Source organism: Chenopodium quinoa, unplaced genomic scaffold, assembly GCF_001683475.1.
Source record: "Chenopodium quinoa cultivar QQ74 unplaced genomic scaffold, ASM168347v1, whole genome shotgun sequence".
Taxonomy (NCBI): Eukaryota; Viridiplantae; Streptophyta; class Magnoliopsida; order Caryophyllales; family Amaranthaceae; genus Chenopodium; species Chenopodium quinoa.
The window spans coordinates 1,212,243-1,237,143 of NW_018744991.1; the positions used below are offsets into that span (position 1 = coordinate 1,212,243).

Sequence of the window (24,901 nt, forward strand, 5' to 3'; positions counted from 1 at the left end):
GTGTTGAACAGTCAAACCTATACAATTAGGGTCATCGGAATTGAATTTTAGGAGATAAATAAAGATTCAATATAGACGTTATGAACTTAAATTCTTGCATTCAAATCATGCTCATATCTAAATTAATAAAGGAGTGAATTGTTTTTTAATAAGTACATTGGTCAAGGCATAAGATTCAAGAGTGAAGAAGTAAGACTTGAAGTCACAAATTCCACACCAAACCATCCGTATGAAAGCGACTTTAGATTGAAGACCAAATTTTGTTGATGATTAATTTAGTACAATGTACCTTATAATTATCTAAGGCAACTATGTGTGGTTGTACGTTGTTGTACCATCTTTCCACATTACATTCATGCATTAGAAACTTATGTGTTCAATTCACCCGATTTTCACTTATCTAAACTTATCTTATCTAAACTTACCTAAACTTATCTTAACTTATTAGACTTTATTAAAATTTATTTTATTTGTAATTTATACTTGGGTAATCCTTATCACTACTTATTTTTTCTAAACTGAACTTATTTGAACTTATTACCCCTGAAATAAGTGAAAATAAGGTGAACAGAACAGACCCTTAAGTATCATAGCATGTTCTTTTCCTCAAGTTTTCTTCTTCAAATTAGAACACATAAGGTATGCGCATATAGGACCGTATAAAAATTGTTCAATTGTTTTCTAAATCTCAAGATTGGACTTCCTATTTCATCAAGGAAATTAGGAGAAGATGTCATACTATCGAATTCTCGACACTTTAGGAGTAGAGGGAAAGATTTGGTACCCCTAGGTACCAGTCCGTACCAATAGTCACCAAACCAAGTATTACTGTACTCCTTCGTATTATACGGAATACAATAAGACAGTAAGTTAATATGGAAAAAAAAATAAAAAAATAAAAATTAAACGATCAAGTATGTCAAGTAAATAAAGATGGGGATTACGACGCATATTGCACTAGCTATAGGTAAACGGAATTGGGCGACGAAGATGGAACATGATGAATGATGACCTGTAGATGCATGCCCAAGTGCCGAAAATGAGTGATAAGGCACGGTAGGTTGATAAACAAATAATAGTAGAATTATGGTATAATGTAAGGTACAATAGTATAATTTAGAAGGGCTAATGATGGGACAAAGCAATGGAAAATGAGAGAAGTGGACCTCTAAAAGTTGAAGCACATGATCAAACAATCAAATTGGGTATGTTAAGAGTGTGTGAAAGGACCACTTTTGTAAGGAAATGTTAGTGCTTCTAGCTTTACAGGTAGGGCATATGATACAATTCCAACATCAACTAAAGTGACCCACAACAAGCCCACAAGCTCACCTTAGTTAAACAATTTTGTTAAATCTCATCTATTTTGTTGGATATAGATAATATAGGCAATTTTTAACCACCACTTAGATTTTTCTTGTTGAATGAAATGACATTTCTATTATTGTATGTAGGGGTGGGCTTGGCCGACCCGATATTATAATGATCAGACTCATATACATGTTCAGCATGTATGGACATTATTTTCAAATTTTGGCATGAGTTTTATATGAGTACAATGAGTCGACCCGTTTATTTGTAGCAAAATACCGAACGTATAAAAAGGGCCTCAATGGCACAACTCGACATTGCACAACACATGTGGTTTGGGTCATGCATGGGCTTTGTTTATGAAAGAACAACAAGAGTCAACCATGACATGAATTTATGAGCATAATGAAATATGGTACGAGATGTGTGCCTAAAGAGCCCGAATTGTGCCTAGCTTTAATCATATGCATGCTTAGGATTGAATATATTTCGTATGAAACAAGAAAATTGTACACTTAAAGATTTTATAGGGTTAATATTACTACGGATATGGTTTAATACATTTGATTATACCTATCCTTTAGTTAATTTCTGAGCATGTCCATTCTGTTCTTGGTACACCGGGATACTTAAGTAGTTGCACCAATGTTCCTAGAAAAAAGTTAGTTAAGTTCTTTCTCTCTCTTTCTTTTTTTTTTTTTTTTATATTTATTTTTTATTTTGAAAAAAGTTCTTTCGTATTTGGACAACACAAATCATATGAATAAATAAAATCTTCACAAATCATGTTCCAACCATCATTAAAAATAGACTAAAACAACAAAACATCATAATCCTAGGTGAGTAAACATATTTGCATCAATCCACCAACTCTTGTGTAGCAATAATTATACAAATATACAATAATGATTTTCTTAAATAATAGAAAATGAATGTAATATCAGAAATAGTGGCTATAAAAACCGAAAAAAATAATGCAAAAATTGGGTCATCTTCTCCTAAATACCCCAACGGAAAACATGCATAATGTCCACAGGAATCTTATATCACATCTGGAGAATTATGACCATTATTCATAAATCATAATTCATTTCATAGCTGTTTGGCGACCCCATTATTTTTGCCGTAACATCCCTATCTATATCTAATCTTATAACACTATCTAGTGCTCCTAATTATTTTACCAAATTATATGTGTCATACAATATAAGTATAACTAACCCTATATAGCTTAGTTTAACCAAACATTATGTTCCCCTTCCTCCTAGGAGAATAATTTGTGTTCAAATCGGTGGACCTAGTGGAGAAATCGTACACTATCACGGAAGTATCGAGAAAGAGCTATATATAATAAATGATATAAACAGAATCTGATCACAAGTATCGGACAATACGACTTTACACCATTTAATTTTAAGTTGATTTGATTTTCGTTATAACAAAAACTTAATTCATTTATGACGATTAATTACATGCAAGGATGGATCTTTTATGAATGGGCGTCGAGGCATGGCCGAGTTGGCCCCCTATAACAACCTTTGTTATGACAATCGTGGATGCTTAATTTTAATAAGCGGTTGAAAGTTTAAATCTTAATTCTGCATTTCCTTTAATATGTGATCAATTTAACTTGGTGAAAGGGGGATTGGAGAGGCAAACTACCTCCTATACGACCATGTCGACCAATACATGAGTGGACTTAACGAAGGAAATCTTCTTTTGTTAAAATTATTTTGTTATAACGAGTACTCCATAGCATATAAACTTCCACACAATTCCAACATTTGCAATATATGTTGCAAAAATTTTCTATGAAAACAATATTTTGTTCCTAGTGAGGGCAAAATGAGTGTATTGATGGTTTTCAGGATACAAAGTATATAGTAGCCAAATATCTGTGAATGCATTGCACAATTGTACCCGAATTTGCTACTTTTTACCTCTAATTAAATTACTTTGAGAACCACAAAATAATACGAGTAATTTTTTATTGAGCCAAGTACAAGCTCTTTTAGGAAGAGAATTTACCTCATACAAGCTTAATGAGATTCCATTTTAAAGTCAATTATTCTTTATATTTTCTTCAATATAAGACAATCAGTCACAACTCACATCTAAGTTTTTCATACTCCATAATTCATTATAAGGGTGAAAGATGGATAATTCATACATTAATTGGATGCAGTTGCCCTCCGACATATTTTTCTAGGGAAGAGACGTGTGACAAATTGAAATTGTGACCGAATTATACAGTAACTTACTTTGATAAGTCATATATGAATAAAGAGTATTTAGATTATGAATTCAAAAAAAAACTGTCAAGAAAAAAGATGTCTTAAAAAACCTAGGCGTATCTATGACTTGTGAGCATAGTTTTCCCATTTTATCATCTAGCTAATATGCATCCAAATCTCCACAAAAATAAACAAATAAATCAATAAATAGCAAAAACAATGTCGTAATGTCATTTTTTTTTTTTTTGAAGGAAAATGTCATAATGCAACATGTAATTTCAGAATTGACTTTTATTTAACACATTATTCCTAATTGTCTTCAATTTTAATTTAACTCAAGCACTACATGTATCTTCATAATTGTTAACATATTCCTAATTTTGTTAAGTTTTGACAAAGGAATTAAATTTTGTCAAATGGTTGGGATTAAATTGATTTATTTCACTACAACGTAGAAAAACTATGAAGCAATTCAATTGAACACAATTTAATTCAATTTTGAGTTTTTGAAAATTATACTTACATATCATTGCTGTTCAAATTATTTAATTTAATACGGAGTAATAAAAGAAGTACTCCATATTATTGTAGGAGATTAAATTCATGTCTTTAATATATTTAGCTTAAGTTTCTATACATAGTCATAAATATTCCAAACTTAGTTAAAACACATCATCATAATTTTGGATGACAAAAGTATGAAATTATCTAGGAACAAGCAAGAAAACATTGAAAAACTAATTGAAACATGATTATTCTTAATCATGAAATTAATGCTATACCACAATAGGAAAAACAACCCATTAAAAATGAGGGCATATTTTAATTATTCACTAAACTCTATTTCATTCCAATAGTCAAATGAACAAAACATTGTCAAATTTATCAAAGATAAACTCCAAAGTCACCATTAAAAAAAATTAAAAAACCCCAAATTCCATATGAACACACATACTACAGTAATTAAGCTAAAGTAAACTCAGATATATGAGTATTTATAGTTATATAATAATATTGTAAGATCATACTATAAAATTATAATATAAAGTTTTAATAATTATTACTTGATAGTGCATGTCCTGTCAAGTGGCTGGTGGATTGATCTCTGTTTCATCCCATGGCATGGTAAGATCAGCTTCAACTGAAACAAATTTATCAAAATCATCCCAACCCCAATTATTTGACATATCAATCACACTCATTGAGCTGCTATTACTTGTATTCATCACTGAATCTTCCAACCCATTTGCAGCATCTTGATGATTTTGTGGTTGTTGATGATGATCCTCTGTATAATTGTAGAAATTTGAGGAAGAAATTGAACATGGGTTACTCTCAAAATTTCCAAGATTTGAGTATGGAAATTGAAGGTGTTCTTGATCATTGTTGTTTTGAGAAATACCCAGAAAAATCCCATCATTTAAGCTCTTGTTATTGAAGGTAATGGAGGTTTCTGGTAGTGAAGATGGTGATTGCCTAACAAGTGTTTGATAAAATGCCTCAGAGAAACTGTTTTTCTCATCAAAAGAAGTACTTGTACGAGTACTTATTAGTGATGATGCTTCTCCAAGAGGGAGACTAAACCTTGTTGGTGGTTGTTGTTGTTGGCTTTGTAATAAAGTCTTAATGTTGTCATTTGTGGTGCTGCTATTAACTGTGTTTGTGGTTGTTGTGATGGTGGTGTGAGCTTTCGAAGCGGTCTTAGTACCGCCATTCGACGTCTTAAGACGCTTATTCTTCCGGCCACCGCCAACGGGGACGTTGCGGAGGGTGCCACCTTTGGTCCAATGCCTCTTACAAGCCTTACAAAAATGCCTAGGTTGTGATTTGTTGTAGTTGTTGTAGTAGCAAAATTTTGTGTTGGATGAATCACATCTAGGGCACTTCAAAGGCTCTTGTTGTTGTTGTTGTTGTTGCACTTGTGGTGCTTGTCTCTTTAGTAATGGAGGTGGTTTTGTAAGCTCTAAGGTGCTAGCTTGTAACAAAGCTTGGTTCCAACCATGCCTATCACTTGAAACTTGTTTTGAGCTCAACCCCATTTTATGAACCAAAGAAACCAACTATAATGAACTTTACAATATGCAAAAACAAAATTCTATGTTCTAAGTTATCTTTGACGGTTGATCCTAGGCTTAAAAAAAAATTAACCTTTGGATCGCGGTATGAGTAGAGAGATGAAGTTGAAGAACAACAAGATGGGGTTGTTAAGATGGTTTATTTGAAGCTTATTAGTGAATAGATATGAAGAAATAGAAAGAGAGACGGTTGATTTAAGGTTAAGGAAGTGGCTAGGAAGGTGAAGAGAAGTGAGCATATCTTATACACTCTCTTTCTCTCTATCTATGTCTTTGTTTTTATCAATCAATTGCCTATCTGTATATGGAATAGTTATATGAACCAAGAAAAGAAAATATGTGATTTAGATTTATTTTCCTCTTTTTTTTTTTTTTTTTTTTTTTACTTTGAGAGTAGAGAGGCTCAGAGGTTAATTGATTGATATATAGGTGGGGTATATGAGCCATTTGCTTCATGTTTTCAAGTCTATATGTAAATAATTGGAGGTATCCCTAGTACGGAGGGTTTCTATTTAATTTCTCTGTTACTCCATACAGTATTTTATCAGCCCAAATTTTCATATGTGTCTAACTATACGGTATGGTCAGTGTTACTTGGTTAGGGGTTATTTGGTCGATCAGTGGTTATTCGATCAGGGGTTACTTGATTAGGGGTTGTGTGGCCGAGGTTATTCGGTCAGTCAGAGGTTACCCGGTCAGTGTTTTAATGTGTGTCAGCTTGCCGTAAGATGTGGCTGACCACACCAAAAAAGCGTCGTTTTATTAGTGTAACATTTGGAATTTTGCATTATTCAGTTGGAAATAATTTTGACCATTTATTCATAAATACTTCGTTTACAAAAATAGACAATCTTATTTTGTTTCATACTTTTGTATTATTTAATTAGTTTTAATGTATATTTTTATAATAACACAATTTTATAATTTATACAAATCATTAATTGCTTAAAATTGTAGATTGACAAGCGTAATAATTCAAATGTTACTAGAATAAAAGAACCAGGAAAATCTTTGTTATTCATGTTCATCTCTACTATTTATGTTCACATATTATTCGGTTATATGGTCATTTTAAATTTTAGTTAATTAAACTAAATTAGAAATATGGAATTAATTTATTACTCAAAGTCATTTTAAATTTCAGTTAAATAAATTAAATTAAAAATATGGAATTAATTTATTACTCCATATTATAGTACAAGTATAATTTATCTAATTTTTTTTGCTAAGAATAATTCATAGGACTATTTTTTTTTAAAAAAAAAAACAAAGAAAAAAAAACAGAACAAAACCGCAACACAATAGTAATTAAATCATGTCTATTCGAAAAGAGAAAAAAAAAAAAAAAATCATGTGTTGAATTTCACTATCAACCAAATTTTACAAGATTATTCTACTACGATAAGAAAAAATTAATAACCAAGTTGAATACTTAGTGATTAAGGTGAAAGTGGGCTTTAGCCACGTGGAAGAAGAAGAACCCTTGATAGTGCCTTGTTTGTTTGGCCATTAGTTTTGGACAGTTTAAAAGAAGAGGAGAAGATCTTCATACAATCCCATGAAGTAAACAGATGAATTTGGAAACAGAATATAAAAAAGGTCGGTGCTGACATGGAATGAAAGGATTGCCTAAGAAGCACTACACTAGCCTAAGACCTAAGTGGGGTCTACTTCCCTTCTCTTCTCTTCTCTTCATTGGTAAAGTGATTTTTAACAGTTGGCATCATGTGAACCCTCGTGGCCTTGTAATATACCTTAATGTTGGTTTAATTGATTTGATTTAGAACTAGATTAAGGATGTGGCTTTGGTGGTTATGAATATCTTTATCGCTTTTATAGGGTACGCATGGGATCAGTTAATAAGGGAGTTATTTCATCTTAACAGATGCAAAGTTTATATGTATGAAGTATATGGATGAGGAGATTGATATAATGAAAGTAATCACTAATCAGGATTTAAACCTGACTTAACTCAAATCCAAATAACTAGTCAAAGTTTAATATGTTTGGAATTAACAAGTGGTTAATTTTCAATTGATAATGTTTGTTAACTCAAATATAGATCAGCCAGACTCTAATACATTCTAAGTTACAGTAGTAGGTAATTATTGATCGGAAAAAGTTGTTCAGCATTGCTAGTGTTTGTTATTAGCATTGATTATCAATTGTGCCAATAATACAATGCTTAGACCTTATTTGGTTGACAACATAAAATGGGGGAGTAGAAATTCATGGGATTTGATAAATTGAGAAATTGTTTGGTTGACACAAAAAAGCAAAAGTGGAGGAAGTGGAAATTCATGGGAATTTCAACTTCCCACAAAACAAGGAAAGTAAATTACCTAGTCTTCATTAGGTCAATCAAAATTCATGGGATTTCTAAATTCCAACATTGCCAACCAAACAAATTTAGGAAATTCCTAGGAATTTCATGAGGGAAATAACTTCCCATGAAATACAATTTTCTATGGAAATTTAATTTCTATGTCAACCAAACAAGGCCTTAGTTCGTGAAATCTAAATTAATTATCGTGGTACAATTTGATCAGTTTGTAATTCTTTTGAGGCGGTTGAGAATTATTAATACTTTTAATAGTACTAATGAGGTTGTTTTACTTAGAATTTTCAATATATACTGATATTAGAGGTGGCTCATAATATTGATAGCATTAATTTCCCATTCAAATTTTCAACTAAATAGTTACCACATTTATGAGTTTCACTCTTATGGAATTGAACAATACATAATTGAAACAAAATATATATCATAAATGTTAGCAAATAGCCAAATATAAATTCGGATTACAATAATAAGCAAATCTTAGAGGAAAAAAATCCATAGAAGAATAAACTATCTTATTAGAACATACTTGACTTTTTTGACATTGTTAGGTTAATTAATTTAAATATTCGGTTAAAAATATCACCTTTATTCAAGTTATAGATTTTCTATATGTAGAATTAGAGAGCACAATGTAATTTGAGATTTGAGAATTGAGACATAAGTTTTGTGTGCAAAAATTAGTAAAGAAACCATAATGAAAAATGGTGGGTTGGTGGATTATATTAACTAAAAACAAGTGAATTATGGAGGCTAAAGAAGAAAAAGATGTAAAAGCACATTAAATAATGATACTAATATCTCACTCAAGGGCTTAAATAGTCGGCACTATGGGTCCCCAAGATTCTAATACACAACCTACTACATTCCATTCTTTGGAGTGGTCAGAATTTGTCCTTTGAAGGATCAAATTTGGTATGGGATGTGAGTTTGAAAATAGGGGATGGACATTAATATAATTAATTAGCTAACTATAATTCAAGCCTTTGAAGGAGTAGGGTTTAATGTGGTGACAAGAAGTCAAGAGTAAAGAGTTGATTACCTAATAGTGTCTAGATCCGAGTTTTAATTAGGATTGAAGGGTACTTAGCTTAGAATTGAATTGAAAAACTGTAGGATCCTATGCATGCGATTTGTTATGTAGTAACGTGTTTATTAATTATATGACGAAATAGTGTTCAATGGGAAAAGTTCTACTATTAATGATCGCAATTTAACATATGCTCCTCGTTAAGGAATCTTGTATTCATTTCATCTATGAAAGAAATACACATTAATGCTAGAAATCCCCGAGCCTAGAGCAAAAGAGTTTCAATTGTCAAGATTGTACATAGTTGACTAGATGTGCAACGATAAACATACAAAATGTTTAAATTAATTTATCCAAATTTACTTTTACGTACCTGTGTACCTGTAAAAAAAAAAAATTACTTCAAGAAGTATAAAAATATTATAATATGTTTTTTTTGGACATTTTTTTAGTATCATTATTTCATTATAATAAACACAAGGTATTTGTAGATGTAAGCAACCATCGTCCGTTATTAGACCGTGACATTTCAAAAATAAACTAATTCACCTAGATACATAGTCTCAACCTCCAATGCTCAATTCACTGTCAAATACGGAGTTAAGTGATATTTTACTGTCAAATCACCAATTACACATAAATTCAATCTTATTACCATTATATATTAATATGTAGATTACAACTTACTAAACAAACAATTAGAGTAATAAGAATTGTAATTTAAATAATTAAGAAAAATAAAATCGAAAATCTTCTTTTTATTTAATACAATAATAAGTCTAGCCCACAAATCGCGATTAAGGAAATTTTGGTCGGTTTGTTTGTTAGGTAAAGCGACTCTATGAAGACCAATCAGAGAATATATTTTGTCGGACAACGAAGACAATGACGACCTTAACCAATTAATAATATCCAAGTCATATTATACTATTATTATATAGTTTAATTTATTCTTCTAATTATTAATCCAACATTTTTAAGTGCTCTAATCTGTCCACTCACAATTAACATTTTGCCAGTCTGCCATCAAATAGGACTAATCAAAATCAATTTGCATTAATCAATTAATGTTTAATATTTTAATTGAATAAAATTATTGTACGCGTGCTACCATTATTGGCCCTTCTTAGCAAGCAACCATGTTCATTATCTAAGTAAAGAAAATTTTAAAAAATAATAAAATTGCGGCTTTATTTGTTATGTACTCGTATTTGTTTCAATATAATCAATATGATAAATTGGTAATTTGATAAGATTAACACAACCTTTGGCATTTAATTAATCTAGTTTTCATTTGACTCTATTTATTTTTGTTGAGTTTAACATTTCATTAATAAATTTATTTTTTAAAAAGCATATTCCTACTAGATTAATCAAACTTAATTTTGTGATTATCAAACTTAATTTTTTTTGTTTCCATTTTGGCAAGTTTTATGTGATTAATATTATAGAAATTTATTTATTATAATGAAATATATTTTTAAAATTAGAAGAGAACGTAGTCTTAATAATCTAGGTTACAATAATGTGTGTAAAAATACGAGTAATATTTAGTGTGGTATGTACTTATAGCTATCTCTAAACGTTAAATGGAATTTCTTTTAATTTTATTTTTTTTCACAATCATGCTTTGATATTATGAATACTTAATTAAAATCTATTTCTATTTTCCCATAGTTATCCCTTAGGTATAACAATTTTCAAATAATTATAATTATCCTTAGTTATTATTATCACAATGAAATTATGTTGTAGGGATTAAGTAATGGATCTTACAACATGCACGTGGTATTTTTAATTAATTAATAGGGTCACTAATGCTTGGACCATCATACCAACTTATTATTGACTCAAGTTGTTGGAACATGGATTATTTAGCAATTGATTAATTAAGGAATGTCATGCACATTATTATGGAATATAATGTACATACTTGCTAGATACATGCTGCTTAGTTTAATATATATATATATATATATATATATATATATATATATATATATATATATATATATATATATATATATATATATATATATATATATATATATAAGGTTATTATATTGTGACCAAGTGCTACTTGATGACTATGATGGCATAACACTGCCAATCTATGAAGCTCTAATGATATCTAGGATTTGCAATAATTAACTTGATTCACTTGATGTTAATTTTTCATAGATAATTATTAGCCAGCTAATACGCGCTCCTAATTCATATATATTAGTTACATACTAGATCTATATACATACGCCTATTTTTTTTGATAAGAAAAAGGATCCTATTGAATCAATCTTATAGGGCAGATCAGCTAGCCTAGCTACATTAGTCATTGCTTGAGAGTAGAGAAGGAGGTCAGGTAAAAAATAATAATAATAATAATAATAATAATAATAATAATAATAATAATAAAATAAAAAAAACCCTAATCCTAAGCAAATTTAGTTAGTGGAGCTCGAACTTGTGACCTCAAAACTATGTATGCATACTTTTTTTAATATTAAATACAAAGTATATATGTAATACATTGGCCCATTAATAAAATATCATTGTAAGAGATTATAAATAGGGATATTTTAGACAATTTAAGCTGAAACATCAAACTATTCAAAATTAGTTATATACTGTAGTAAAAATATACATTGTACCATTTCAATATTTCCCTACATTGTTCCTGCTTCAATCTATAAGTACTAAATACGAAAATACATATATCCGACGACAATTTTTATTCAATATTATTTTTTTTCAAGTAAATTTTAGGAGAGCGACTTGATCTTCCCCTATGTTTGGCCTCTAGCTTACACCAATATTAATCATACATATCCATCAGAAAAGACTAAATTATATGTGTTTAATGATTCAAGTGTGCATGTTTTATCCTAATCTCTAGTAAAAACAAAGATGTCAATTTAACAAAACCTAATATATGATACATTGTACCCCACAAATTAGTATGACTTTGTAATTAAGCTAAATATAATATCTAATTAACCCTTTTTAATTGATGTTGATGAGCTTGACAATAATCTCCATGCATGTAGACATAGCCTAAGTACATATATATTACTCCACTCAAAATTTAAAACAAACAACTTTGCAATTTTTTTTTCAAAGAAAAAAAAAAAGGTAATAAAATCACCATCACTATCAATTTGATGTTAACTTTCAATTCAATTCCCACTAGTATCACAATTCACAAATAGTTTGCACGTAACTTAATTTGACATACTATGATATATAATATGGTATTACAAATTGACTCATGTCCTAACCTATACATTTTGTACGGAAAGTGGGTCCAAAAATAAAGCCACAAATAATCACTAATAAATAAAAATAGTAATTTTCAATTGCCTATTTATGTAATTAAGGTTTATATTCGTGTGGCATTATATAAGAGTGCCAAAGAAGTAAGGTATTTTACGAAAAGTGTATTTATAAAAACGACATCATTTTTTTTGGCATAATATAGTGATAGTGCTACATGAAACAAAGTACACATTTTGCAATTTTTGCTAACACTTGTTATTTGTTTTCTTATGAACATAGGTTAACAAAAATAATGATAAAAAAAAAATAAATTAACATAAGGATATTTTTGTTTACACTTGGTCTCCAAGTTAAGTTAGGACAGCTTCCACTTATATTACTTGTATAATATAAAGTATTTATAGCATAAAATGGTCAATTATTGAAGTGTAATATAATTACTAGTAGTTTAAGCTTAAGTGGTAAAATCCTAATGGTTTAGTGTGATCTTATAGGCCAACAAATCTATAATACGCACAATTAACTAGTCATCTCATGTTGATCATTGATGTGACAAGTAAGGAATTTTGTTCTCTTCTCTCTCCTTGCGTCATTTGCTACATCAAGCTAGGAGGGTTTATCATATAATTAATTATACTTCGTAAGTGTTATCTTTAATGATAATCTTAACATAGTTTTTTTTTTAAATAAAAGACTGTTAAGTGTTAATGTAAAAATCCCAAATAGTCATTTTATATGATTTTTAATTGAATTTGTGATAATGACCTTCAAGCTAATGTGATACACTCGTATTAGTTGTACTACCTCCGTTTCATATTATTTGCAATTTTGAGGTATTATTTTATAAGATATAAAATATTCCAAAGTTGCAAATAATATGAAACGAATGTAGTATAATATAGAAAGGGAATGTGTACTAATTAAGTTGGGTAGTGCGGCCTAGATCAATCTATTCATTTGTTTAGTGATTAATTTGTGAACATTATATGTATATATATGAAGCATATTACTTCAACTTAATTCCTGGTTAGGTTTTTATTAGTTGTCTGTTCAAACTAGTTTGAGATTATGATTTACGAATATCATCATTTTTGTGACCTTTATTATTATATTATTCCCACTTTTATATAATTTGGTTCACTTATGTGCTTACACAATTACATCCTATATGGTAAAAGTTAACTAATGCGCTAAATCAATAGAGAAAATTAAACCTCACAATTATTATAACATGTATTTTGTGTAATTTAGAAAAGTAACTTAACCCCGATGATCCAAATTATAATTGTGATGTGTCAAAAAAAAATAATTATAATTGTGATATGCATTTTATATTAGATGTCCCAAACGTTAAACTTCCTCCCCAAAACACTCGTTCCTACTTCCTAGATCTTTAATTCTTCATACGTGCATTTTATGTGCTCCAAATCGATCAACCTAACGAACCAACACTATAATAAAAAAAAAAAAAAAATTAAACCAACACGACGAGTCGATCAAGTGCACAAAAATAACGACATTATGGATAATAGTCTACGTACTACTCATAACTTTAATAGTTGTACCATATGCCAAGAACTAAAAGTCTATCCATCCATCCATTTCCACTTTGTTTGGTTTCTTAATAGATAAGTACCTTAGTAGGCAGTAATACCAAAAATGTCATAGAAAATAACAGAAAAACTATAATTTCAACTTACCAATAACTTTATATTATACAATCATCACTTTTATTAAAAATGACTTTTAATTTGAATTCATGCAGAAAGTAGTGAGAGTGCATGCATGTGATGAAAGCCCACTAGAATAGACTAGTGTATTTCATGCTGCCTACCTCTACAATAATATCTACATGCAGTAGCTATAATTTGTGGGTCTTATGTTTCATTGTGCCTATTTTAGAGGTTTTAGGGTATAATTTTCCAGAATTATGGCATGTTATTCAACTATGTCATCATTATATGACAATATGTTTATGTTCCGCACAATTTTGAGGATGTTTTTGGACCTTCCCATATGTTTTATGCTCTCTGTTTTTGGTAGGTTGTACAATTTTATCATATTTTATAGACTTTTGGTTGTACTTGGTGTGAACGTCAACTACGTTGTGTGGCTCTTTTACAATCGGAGTAAAAGCACATCAATTACTTGTATAGTATAGCCGACTTTCCTTTATCCAAAATTGATTGTCACGTTAATAATATAATTTAATCTGTAAGCCTATAAAAATGACCACCATTTCTAATAGAGCAAGTGTCAGCCGAATACAACTAGCCAATTTAAACTTTTGAAATATGATAGACACAAAATTATAAGATTAGACGGACAAGTGATCACGAGAAAATAAATTAAAAAAACCAAATTACGGAAAAGTAAACAAGTATCCTTGTCCATGAACAATTTATTGCCTTTAAGTAGCAGCCTGTTAGTCATGAGCTCATGACCCATGACTTCATGAGTAGGGTTCAATAATTTCTTGAATAAACTCATTGATAAATTTAGTATTGAGTTAAACTTGGACTCTTTCGATTATTAGAGCCCCATAAAATGTAAACTTTCAGACAACAAACCAAAAAAAAGAGCCCTCTAGCCTCTGATTCATGAACAAAGATTAATCACGTGACAAAAAATCAATGGCACATATTTTTGATGCACCCAGCATTCTGTTGTTTCTAAACTTGTCGCTTACCGGGCAGTCGGACACCAAGTTCACCTCGACCATTCAATATTTTCCAGTAGCTACAAACTATTTCAATCATGAATGAGCAAGCATTTCTTGCTCTTAATTATAATTGCTGAGAAAACCAAATTCGGAAAATGAGTAACTGGGCGCTATTGGCCATCGCCCTTCCCTACTTGAAGTAGCAATGTAACAGGTTCACATTCTTACTGTCCCCTTCTCATGTTCAAAGGACATGATCTGTTAAGCCTGTTAGATTTAGAATTAACTGGTGAAGCCATGCGAGTTGCGCCGTGATTAGAGCTCAGACCACAGCACCATGCTTTGCAGAGCAGAGGACCCAGTCCATCAAGGTAAGAGACTACTACCACCCGCGTTATGATGCATCGTGATTAAAACAAGGTGCTACATCCACATTTCGGGTCAAAGCTGCAGGCGATAAGATTGAATTGATATCTATCAATCAATGCCTTGGCGTAAATTCAGATTTTTACACCTGAATATTATCACCTCCAATCAACCAAACTAAAACCTCACACCAGTAAAACAAAAACCTATAGAAAGACAAATCCAAAACAAGATAGAAAAAAAAGTAAACTAAGAAATAAGTACATAAAGTGTTATCTTTTATACAAGTAGGTTCATAGGTTTATACATCCAAGTTCAAGACAAAACTTTTAACAGTGGTTGCGGCAACACAAACAGAACTATATTCTCTGAACTAAGATATTGCAGAACAGAGGCTGGACTAATCTCTGCTTAGTCATTAAACAAAAATGTATGCCACCAAGGATCTAGACCACACGGAACAAATCCCAACTATGCGATAAACTGCTTAACCTGATACAGATAAAATACAAAAAATGCATTTGAAACATCCTAAAACTTGAAATCCTTCTTCTTCGACTTCCCTTCCTTATCTTGCATCTTGCGCTTCCTTTTTTTCTCGTTCTGTAGCAGAAAATATCACAGAAAAAAAAGAATTAGCAATGACAGAAACATGGAGTTCTTAGTTAAATTAAAATAAAAAAGCAAGCACCAACCTCTGCAACCATATCACTGAAATCTTCACGCTGGCTACGTAATCTTTCCTCTTCCCTTGCTTCTTCATACCTGAAACAAAGCATAGAAATAATTTACATAAACAAAATGACAAAAATTTGAGCTAGTAACAATGAAGGATACAAAAACGGGTGGACGATATCTCAAATAACTAGAAACTTACTTCGCAGCCAATACGTTGTCAATGGTCTCCAATTCTTCTGGCTGTAGAGACACATCCACTTTATCTGCCTTTTGACCCCTAAGAAGATCAACCTGCAAACATAAACCATGAATAAACATCAATAAGTGAATTAAGAGTTTCCACAGGACTAATTCCTGTAACCTCATGTTCTATTAGTGAATGCTTACCTTCTCTAATTACTTACTAGGTCAAGTAAATAAAAACGAATTGACATACATTACAAGACTAGAAATCTGTGTTATATCTTGTTATATATATGAAGACATCAAATGCCCAAAAACACTTACAATGTTCTACTAGGATCAGCTATTAAGTAGTCAGTACAAAAATTATAAAGTCATTCTGAAGAATGGAAAATTGGGCTACATAACACATCCTGAAAAGCTAATGGTCTGTTTCTTTCTACTTATTTTGTCTAATTTCAGATAAATAATTTCAAACGAGGTGATATAAATTAAGATAAGTTCAGATAAAATCAAATTTGACACTGACAAATAAGTTATGCTGTAGTGAAATAAGTGAATAATATCAGTTGAGTATGATTTCAGACAAAATCAATTGAACCAAGCAGAGCCTAAGACAACCCGTCAATTTATTAATCTATATAAAGGACTATTTTGTGACGGTAAGAAATATAAGGTTCTGGGGGAGGGGAGGAGGACAAGAAAGAGAAGCATATTTTTTACCCTCTTAGCTCCTGCTTTGTCTTGATTAGTAGCTCCAACAACATACCTGGTAACAATAAAAGATACTTCAGCAACGTGAAAATAGACAGTAAATATTCCCAGAAACAAGACAGACAAATTAACAAGGACAAGAATACATACGTATGACTTGTTCCCAACAATGTGCCTGGAGCAATTCTCTCCTCTTTTTCTTCAAGTACCTTAAAAAACACACGAAACAAAAATAGATTAGAAAACAGTCAATGGCACATTAAGCACAAAGATTATAGCCACTGAAGAGCAGTAGCAGTCCTAAATCCTAGCTTACTTGATAAAGAGGTTTCTCGGGCTCTTTCCTCTGTTGCTTACGAAGGTCAATAACATCAGGTGTTTCAACACCAGTAGGAGTACTGCAAAAGAAACAAAGTAAAAAATTCATCACCAGAGGAAATATACCATGAATATCAACTCGATAACAGCCTGACATACACGGATATTTCTTTCCTGAAAACAGAAATGCAGCACATTAACTAACTGAATACCTTGATAGACTATCGATAGACTGAATGCCATCTTCAAGCTCCTCCTCCTCGAGTTCTTCTTCCTCTTCCTCCTCTTCTTCCTCCTCTTCTTCTTCCTCTAAATCTCCCCAATGCTTTGACTTGTCCACTGGTTCTTCCTGAATCCATTAAACACAATTAATTTATCTTTAAAAAACAGAACGGAAAATGAGACTGGCCACATAATAAAGATTAAATATATAGAAACAACCCATGAACCCAGTATACCTCGTAATTAGGTTGATCTTGCTGCTGAATACCAAACACATCTCCATACAGTGGGCGTCCATACTATCAAACACAAAAATAAAAAATAAAAAAATAAAAAAATCAATAAAAAAAAAAAAAAAGAAACAAAAAATCAGCAATCAATTATGGGAAACAGAGCTAAGAACCCCTCAACTCAATTAGAGTTAAATAAAACACTTACTTCATCAACAGGAGGTTTTCCCCAGCCACCAGGATGATAACCAAAACTCGCACCAGGTGGAATAGGAGCATTTAATCCAGGGATTTTCAAGTGTGGGTATGATGGTGGGGGGCCATATCTCTGAAACAAGAAAGAGAATTATAAGTAACCAAGAAACAGATGCATACCTAAGGAGAAGAATTACAAAACTTACCTGCATATTAATAAGCCATGGAGGAGGGGCACCCTCTGGCATCCCAAGAGCTTCCTTCAGCTCCTTAGACAAGGTGCCGGGCTTCATCTCCCTGAGTTTTACCTGCATTAAAACCAAAAAGAAGTTGTCACTAATCATTTGATGCCATATGCGGAAAAAACGTGTACACCACCTTGCTCTTTAATAAAGATTATTACTTCAACATTATAGCCCATTTGATATGAGAATGAATAATGGTGGTAATGATAATGAATAATAGAACTCCAACAACAACAACAACAAAGCCTTGGTCCCAAAATGATAATGAATAATAGAACTCCATCCCCACATATTGAGTTTTACTTTATAAATTTACTCTATCATTGAACATCTACTTTAGATGCAGTAATGAAAATTTATGAAGACATTGAGAATTCAATGGGAGGACAAGCATTACTATAGACCTTGAAATGAGATTACACTTACAAAATTACAATATAAATCCGTTACCAATACCATCATTTATCAAAGCCACAAGTCAAAACTGATTAAATGTGAGCAATTACATTAATGGTGAAGTCATTCCCAAACACACGCACTGTCTACAAGGCCCTAGTCACAGAAGCTACAGCAGATATAAGAAAACTGTACAGATACTCAGCATACTCAGGCTAGAATATTAGGGAACATGTCCGTACAGATCGAGAAATAACATCACAAATAACAAGAGAATTCATTATTCTCTCCTTTCCTTGGTTAGAATGAATAAAACAAGACAGTCATTATCATTTACTCATGTCATCCAGAGAGCACCATTTCCAATAAGAAACCAACTACAATGATACTTGGGACAGAAGCAGCCAAAGCTCTTGTCCTCAGGTATAAGATTGTCATACAATTCAGCACATTAGGCTTAGACATCCATCCAAGCCATATTCTTTTATGGTGATTGAACATGTAAGGAAGATGATAATTTTGGCAAAGGAACAGACTGTAGAAGCAAAATCAACATACAAGGATTAATCGCAGTAAAAATGGAGATTCAAAAAACCATACCTCAAATTCTTTTCCTTCATAATACAAATCACCATATGACGTCAACTTTGGCTTCGTCTGATATTTGAAAAATGCATCATGCAGAACCTAAAAGAATGAAAGAAAAGATAATGTCAAACCACCCATCACCAAGACTATCGAGGACATTTCCATAACCAAGCCATATAATACAAGGCACAGCACAATGCACCAGTCAACAAACCTGATAATCAATATCCATTTTGCCCATCTTTGGCTGCATGCGTTCCCGTTGTTTTTGCTTTAACTTCTTACTATCCTCCTTTTCAATATAAGCCTGTAGAGGTAAAGAAATATAGTGAAGATTAAACCTTACCAAACCCATATTCATGACCGAGTATTCTTAGTAACAGCAAAATTATCTTATTCAATTACAATCTAACAAGAACCCCTAAACTACAAGTAAATATTACCTAGATAATGACAACAAGACAGCAATTAGAGACGTCAACATGCACTAATAATAGCTCATCAATCCAATCAGAAAATAATTATCTAGGACAACTTTTTGTTAAAGATCAGACTATGTCAAAACAAGGACAGGCAATCTAAGCAAATTTCTTCCCCTCAAATTCCAAATATGAATTTTAATTGAAATTGATATGAAGGAAAAGAGGATGACAATGAGCTTAACTTTTTTCCAATGTCACCAAAACAAAAAATAAAAAGAATCATTAATAAAAGTACAGAAGGCTAAGACCAAATAAAGATTGCTTCAGCATACATGGGGAGTGCAAGCTTCCTTATCTCAAGTTTACACTACATTCCACAATTTAAAGCTATACAGGTCAACAATCCCTTATAGTTTTTAAGGTTACCTGTCTAATCTTTTCGATACCAGTTGCAGCAATAAAATCAGGAAGTTGAAACGGCTGCTTTTCGATACCACGCTTCCCCTGCAAAACATTGGTCAACGATCGATGAGGGAAAAGTTCATAATCCAATATGGGCATAAAATTTAACCGATAATAAAATACAATTTAGAATTTTAAATGTTAAACTGTGAGTCCAATCTAGAATTTTAGCCAGATCTCAGATCATCTGGGGCAAACATGTTCAGCCTAAGCAATACTCAAGTGTGCTGAGGAAGCTGAAACCAAGTAGAGACATAACACTGACAAGATCACAAACACACTGAATATCAATGTGGGAAAAGCAAATATACAGCTTAAACATCTTTAAACCAACATTATCAGGTATCAATCATGTTCTACAACCCAGCCCACACCGCCTGACATGTTACAAGAGAACCCATTCAATGGTCCCTCAGCAGAAACCTACCTGTCTCGTCTCCGTGAATGTCACAGCCGCTACCCTGCAAGAACCACATATATGCGTATAAGATAACACCTCATCGACTGTTATCGACCTCATCCTCTCCCCCAAATCACACACACTAATAGACCCATGCTTATGCATACATATAGTAATATAAGTGTAGAGGGTACATCAGCAACATGTACTAACCTGCAAATATTTCCTCTTCTGACACCAATGCCTAGGGACAGGAACTGTATTTCTGTAGGACTTGAGAAACACCAGCAACTTCGGGTCATGAGCAGTTGCATCCCAGATCTAAAAAAAATCAAACATAATCAGAAGTAATCAATGGGGCAGAGCAACAAAGATATGGTTATAAAATCCCAAACTAGTCAAAATCCAGTTACAAAATCTAGGTGTAGAGTTAATGTATAGGTATATAGCAAATCTTTGTCAATCAACAGCATAAACTATGTTAACTCTTCATTTCACCTCAAGCATCCCTGTCCAATCAATGACGCTCCAACAGTCATCTGAACACTTTGACATTCAATTAAGGCCAAAACCATGGATCAAAGAATAGCAAATTCGGACACTTAAAAAATACCTATGTCAGACATAACTGAGTTCGAGTAACATAAGTAACATATTAGACTCTTCGTGTCACTTCAAGTACCCATGTTGCATCTTTAAACATCCCGACAAGGGTATGGACACTTTATTTTAGGTTTTTCAGGACTTTTTGTGAAGAACTACCTTATACATTACCGTTTTTGTGAAAAACTACCTTATTAAAAAAATATTGTAAGAAACTACCTTATAAAACTTAGATGTCGTAAGAAACTACCTTATAAAGCACTAAATGCTGTAAGAAGCTACCTTCTGCCGGATTATTGCATTGAATAAGGGACTTTTAATGACCCATTTTCAATCATTTTTTCTCCTTTTCCCACCCAATTTCTCCGTAGCCCCCATATAACCCCTAATTCTCCTTCTCTTTCATTGCTAAATCAAGCACATGGTAGCAACTTACAACATTTAGTATTTATAAGGTAGTTTCTTGCAACAACCTTTTTATAAGGTAGTTTTTCACAAAAAAACCAATTTTTCAAATATAGTATCGCCAGACAATTGGACACATAGCCATGTCAGACACAAGTACTCAAGTTCAAGTAACATTATTACCAAAGGTGATCATATCACCCCTCAAATTTTATAATCTGGATTTGTCCCACACATCCCCCAACCCAAATGAAACAAAAATGAATAGGCAAGAAACATGTTGCATTAATCAGTAAAATCTTTAGAGCATTAAAATAAGCTACACACCTCTACCACATCAGGCCTTCGGCAAATCTGCTTCAGCTCGGCAATCTTCATCCTCCTTTGCAGCTGAAAAGGAGTAAAAAGACACAAAACAAAAAAAAAAAAAAAAGAAAGGTATAAATTGGAGGAAGACATTACTTTCTCGAATACATACTACACACAAAGGAGAAAATAAACATAAAATTGTAAAATAAAAGCAATACCTTCTTTTTCTTATTTGAGATCCCTTTCTCCTTCTGTTGATTATCCTGATCTTCCTCATCAGAATCTGAGTCAGCTTTCTTCTTTCCAACTGCATCTTGATCTATCTCATCCTTTTTTTCATCAGCCTGAGTCAATTAAAACAAACAAAAAAATGCTGATGTTAAGCTCAAAGCATGTTTTCAATAATCTTTGAGAAAAAAAAAAAAAAAAAAAAAAAAAAAAAAAAAAAAAAAAAACACTAGCAATCACAATACCTCATCTCCTTCAGGTTCTTTGAATGAGAACTTCTCAAAAACCCTTTTGAAATCATCAAGCAAGTCATCATCCAAGTCAGCTTTTTCAGGCACATACTTCACCTCAACTTCCTCCAAAACCTGAAAAAATGGAGAGAGCACAAAGGTAATATATTGCCCAAAGATTTTCAATGAAGAACAGGAAAAGCCTCGCAACACACCGTAGATTCCAGAATAGACAACAGAGGAAGACAATGGAAGCTGTGATTATCAAACAAAGAATCAATTATACATTCACAACTAATTACAAAATCTGCAATCACAGCAGAGGAAGACGGAAAAAACTTTTACAGTGTGTTTGTATAGAAAAAGGAGAAGGAAAAGAAGGGGAAGGGGTTGGAAGGGGAGGGGAGGGAAGAATGATGAGTTTTCCTTCCAAATCTCTCCATTGATGGAGAGATCAATTTCTAGCAATTTTATTCCTCCATTTCCCTCCCTCCAATTCTCATCCTTCCTTGTTTGCTATCCAAATGAAAGATTATCCATCCCTCCATTTCCCTTCCCTTAATTTCCTTCAATCCAAACAAAGTGTTAAATCCAATGAAGACACATTAAAAGTAATTGCAAAATTCAAACACCAGCAGAATAAAACAAGAGAAAAATCTATTGATCTACATTAAAAATATAATATTAAAATAGCCTTAAGTGGATCACAAATTTCGACCAAAGCCTGCTCACCATCAACTATGTTTTGGAAAGAGAGACTGCTTGTAATTACAGCTAGACCTTTTGATCCCTTCTTCAACTCGGCTATACATGCCTGATGCCTCTATGCATAACTTAACCACTGAAACAAAAAGAGAATTCTATCCACCCCTTCCAATACCTGAGATGAGCCTCTCTATAAATTCTTTCAGTGAACTCAAACTTCCCTATGCTTAAATCCTTTCTTTTACCCCCAATCAACGCTCAATCGACTCACAATAAACGGTTTTCAATCCAAACTCCATATTTCAAAATTACCCTTGAGAACTCACCATAAAAGTTTTTGGTACCTGACGTCATGACCCACAATCAAACTTATATTTTATCCATTGAGCTATATAAACTTGATCCATACCAGTCTAGTTCTGCAATATAATTATAAGGATTCCCCTCAATGACACTTTCAAACTTAACCCTCTTGTATTTCACTAGAACTATTGCCTCACCTCCACTAGATAAGTCAAATATAGAATGACACAGACAAAGTGACAAAATTATGTTGAGCATTTTGTCTTTGTAGTAATTTGAAAATACCAGGAAAAGAAAAATTATTAAGCAAAACTGGCCATTAACTTCTAAACAGCCAAAAGAAAGAAACCACTCATGACTAGTGTAAAGTGCCCGCAGATAGGACAAGAAAAAACTGCCCCTTTACATGGTAGAAGCAACCTCACGATGATAGCATTAGCATCCAGATCTTAGCAAAAAACAAGCAAAACAATTTAATTCCGAGCAATTTATACTTGTTCATTATCATTTAATACAACAAGGTTTACCAATCAAGTATATTCAAGTCGAATGACAATACTGATAGCAAAGGGACGGGAGGAGCAGACGTTTGAACATAAAAATCTACTACTACTACCCATGCTGTCATGCCCTGTTTTACTGTGATCGGAAAATCTTCGAGGGGAAATTGTATAGCCTATCATTTTTGAATGTGCAAGCAAGTTGTTTTAAATGATTCCTCATCACAAGTAGCCTTATAACGAACATTCGAAACGGCATGAGAATTAGAAATAACTTCCAATTCATAGAAAGAGGAACAAGATGAATTCAGCATGATTAAATCCAAAAACATAAACAACAATCACATTAAAAACTCATCTCTAAACAAAATTCCTCAAATCAACTAACTCAATTTAAAGAATAGGCCAGAAAAGAAACTTTTATCACAGCATAAACAGTAAGAAACCCTAAAACCTAATGTAAATCAAAACCATACACAAAAACATCAACCAAAATACAAACCCCAAAATCAAAACCCTAAACTCACCAAAACCCAAACCCTAACCCTAACCATAGAAAATCAAAAACAAAAAAAAAAGAGAGAGAAAAACCTGTTGAGGAGCGTCGCCATTAGAGACACCACCATCAGCATCACTATCATTTCCATCATCTTTAGCTTGAGAAGAAGCACTCTTCTTCTTCTTCTGCTTACGACGGCGGCGGCGACGATCGTTCTCCTTCGATTTTTTAGGGTTTGCATTGATATCTCCATTAGCGACGCCGCCGTTCTGGAAAACCGTCGCCGTCGCAGCAGCAGCGGAATCGACGCCGGTTTTCACTAGTTCCACCGTCATGGCCGCCACAACAGTAGGCTCTCTCACTATTTCGGAGTGTCTGGGTTTCCGATTATCAGATTGAAGGAAGGAAAAAATTAGAGAATGAAAAAAAAGGGTAAATCCGATAGTTTTGTTTTGATTTTTATATAAGTATATACTCGGAAAGGTATGTCATGGCGCGTGACATTTGATATTTAAAGTAACTAACGTGTGCCTGGGCGTTACACCGAATTAACGTAATGTTAATTTGAAAAAAAAAATTAAAAAAAATAGGAAAAATTAATTTAAATAATCCTATTTTGATTCGTTCAAATCTATTAATCTAACCTTTCCAAGCTTTTGGGGTGTTCTTTTCTATTAGGCCAAAGTGACCGGAGGTTGTTTGAATCAATAATTGTTCATGTCTCAAATGACAATAACAAAGTCCCGTTGGTATTTTTAGATTTCATGTTGGTAT

At 32.3% G+C, this 24,901-nt stretch overlaps 2 protein-coding genes across 2 annotated transcripts; both read right to left on the reverse strand.

Annotated features, from left to right (window-relative positions):
* Positions 1 to 4,508: 4,508 nt before the first annotated feature.
* On the reverse strand, positions 4,509 to 6,180 carry LOC110706867 (dof zinc finger protein DOF4.7-like). Its single transcript, XM_021884844.1, has one exon. It carries the CDS (start codon positions 5,582 to 5,584, stop codon positions 4,628 to 4,630), a length of 957 nt encoding a protein of 318 aa, XP_021740536.1. The 5' UTR covers positions 5,585 to 6,180; the 3' UTR covers positions 4,509 to 4,627.
* A 9,369-nt stretch (positions 6,181 to 15,549) lies between these two features.
* On the reverse strand, positions 15,550 to 24,574 carry LOC110706868 (splicing factor 3B subunit 2-like). Its single transcript, XM_021884845.1, has 18 exons — positions 24,220 to 24,574; positions 22,136 to 22,255; positions 21,881 to 22,006; positions 21,681 to 21,743; positions 20,559 to 20,666; positions 19,910 to 19,987; positions 19,276 to 19,368; positions 19,074 to 19,160; positions 18,039 to 18,140; positions 17,846 to 17,965; positions 17,644 to 17,706; positions 17,398 to 17,534; positions 17,184 to 17,265; positions 17,018 to 17,076; positions 16,877 to 16,922; positions 16,170 to 16,261; positions 15,988 to 16,057; positions 15,550 to 15,895 (listed from the first exon to the last, which is right to left on the reverse strand). Exons 1-18 carry the CDS (start codon positions 24,460 to 24,462, stop codon positions 15,824 to 15,826), a joined length of 1,761 nt encoding a protein of 586 aa, XP_021740537.1. The 5' UTR covers positions 24,463 to 24,574; the 3' UTR covers positions 15,550 to 15,823.
* Between the last annotated feature and the right edge of the window lie 327 nt (positions 24,575 to 24,901).

What these genes read in the sequence shown, in the direction of transcription:
- LOC110706867 (XM_021884844.1), bottom strand. Translation starts at nt 5,584, where the DNA reads ATGGGGTTGAGCTCAAAACAAGTTTCAAGTGATAGGCATGGTTGGAAC.
- LOC110706868 (XM_021884845.1), bottom strand. Translation starts at nt 24,462, where the DNA reads ATGACGGTGGAACTAGTGAAAACCGGCGTCGATTCCGCTGCTGCTGCG. An exon ending in AGAAGAGGAAATATTTGCAG is followed by an intron (nt 19,988 to 20,558) that starts GTTAGTACATGT and finishes AATGTTTTGCAG; the next exon opens with GGGAAGCGTGGTATCGAAAA. An exon ending in ATGAAGGAAAAGAATTTGAG is followed by an intron (nt 18,141 to 19,073) that starts GTATGGTTTTTT and finishes GTTTTAATGCAG; the next exon opens with GTAAAACTCAGGGAGATGAA.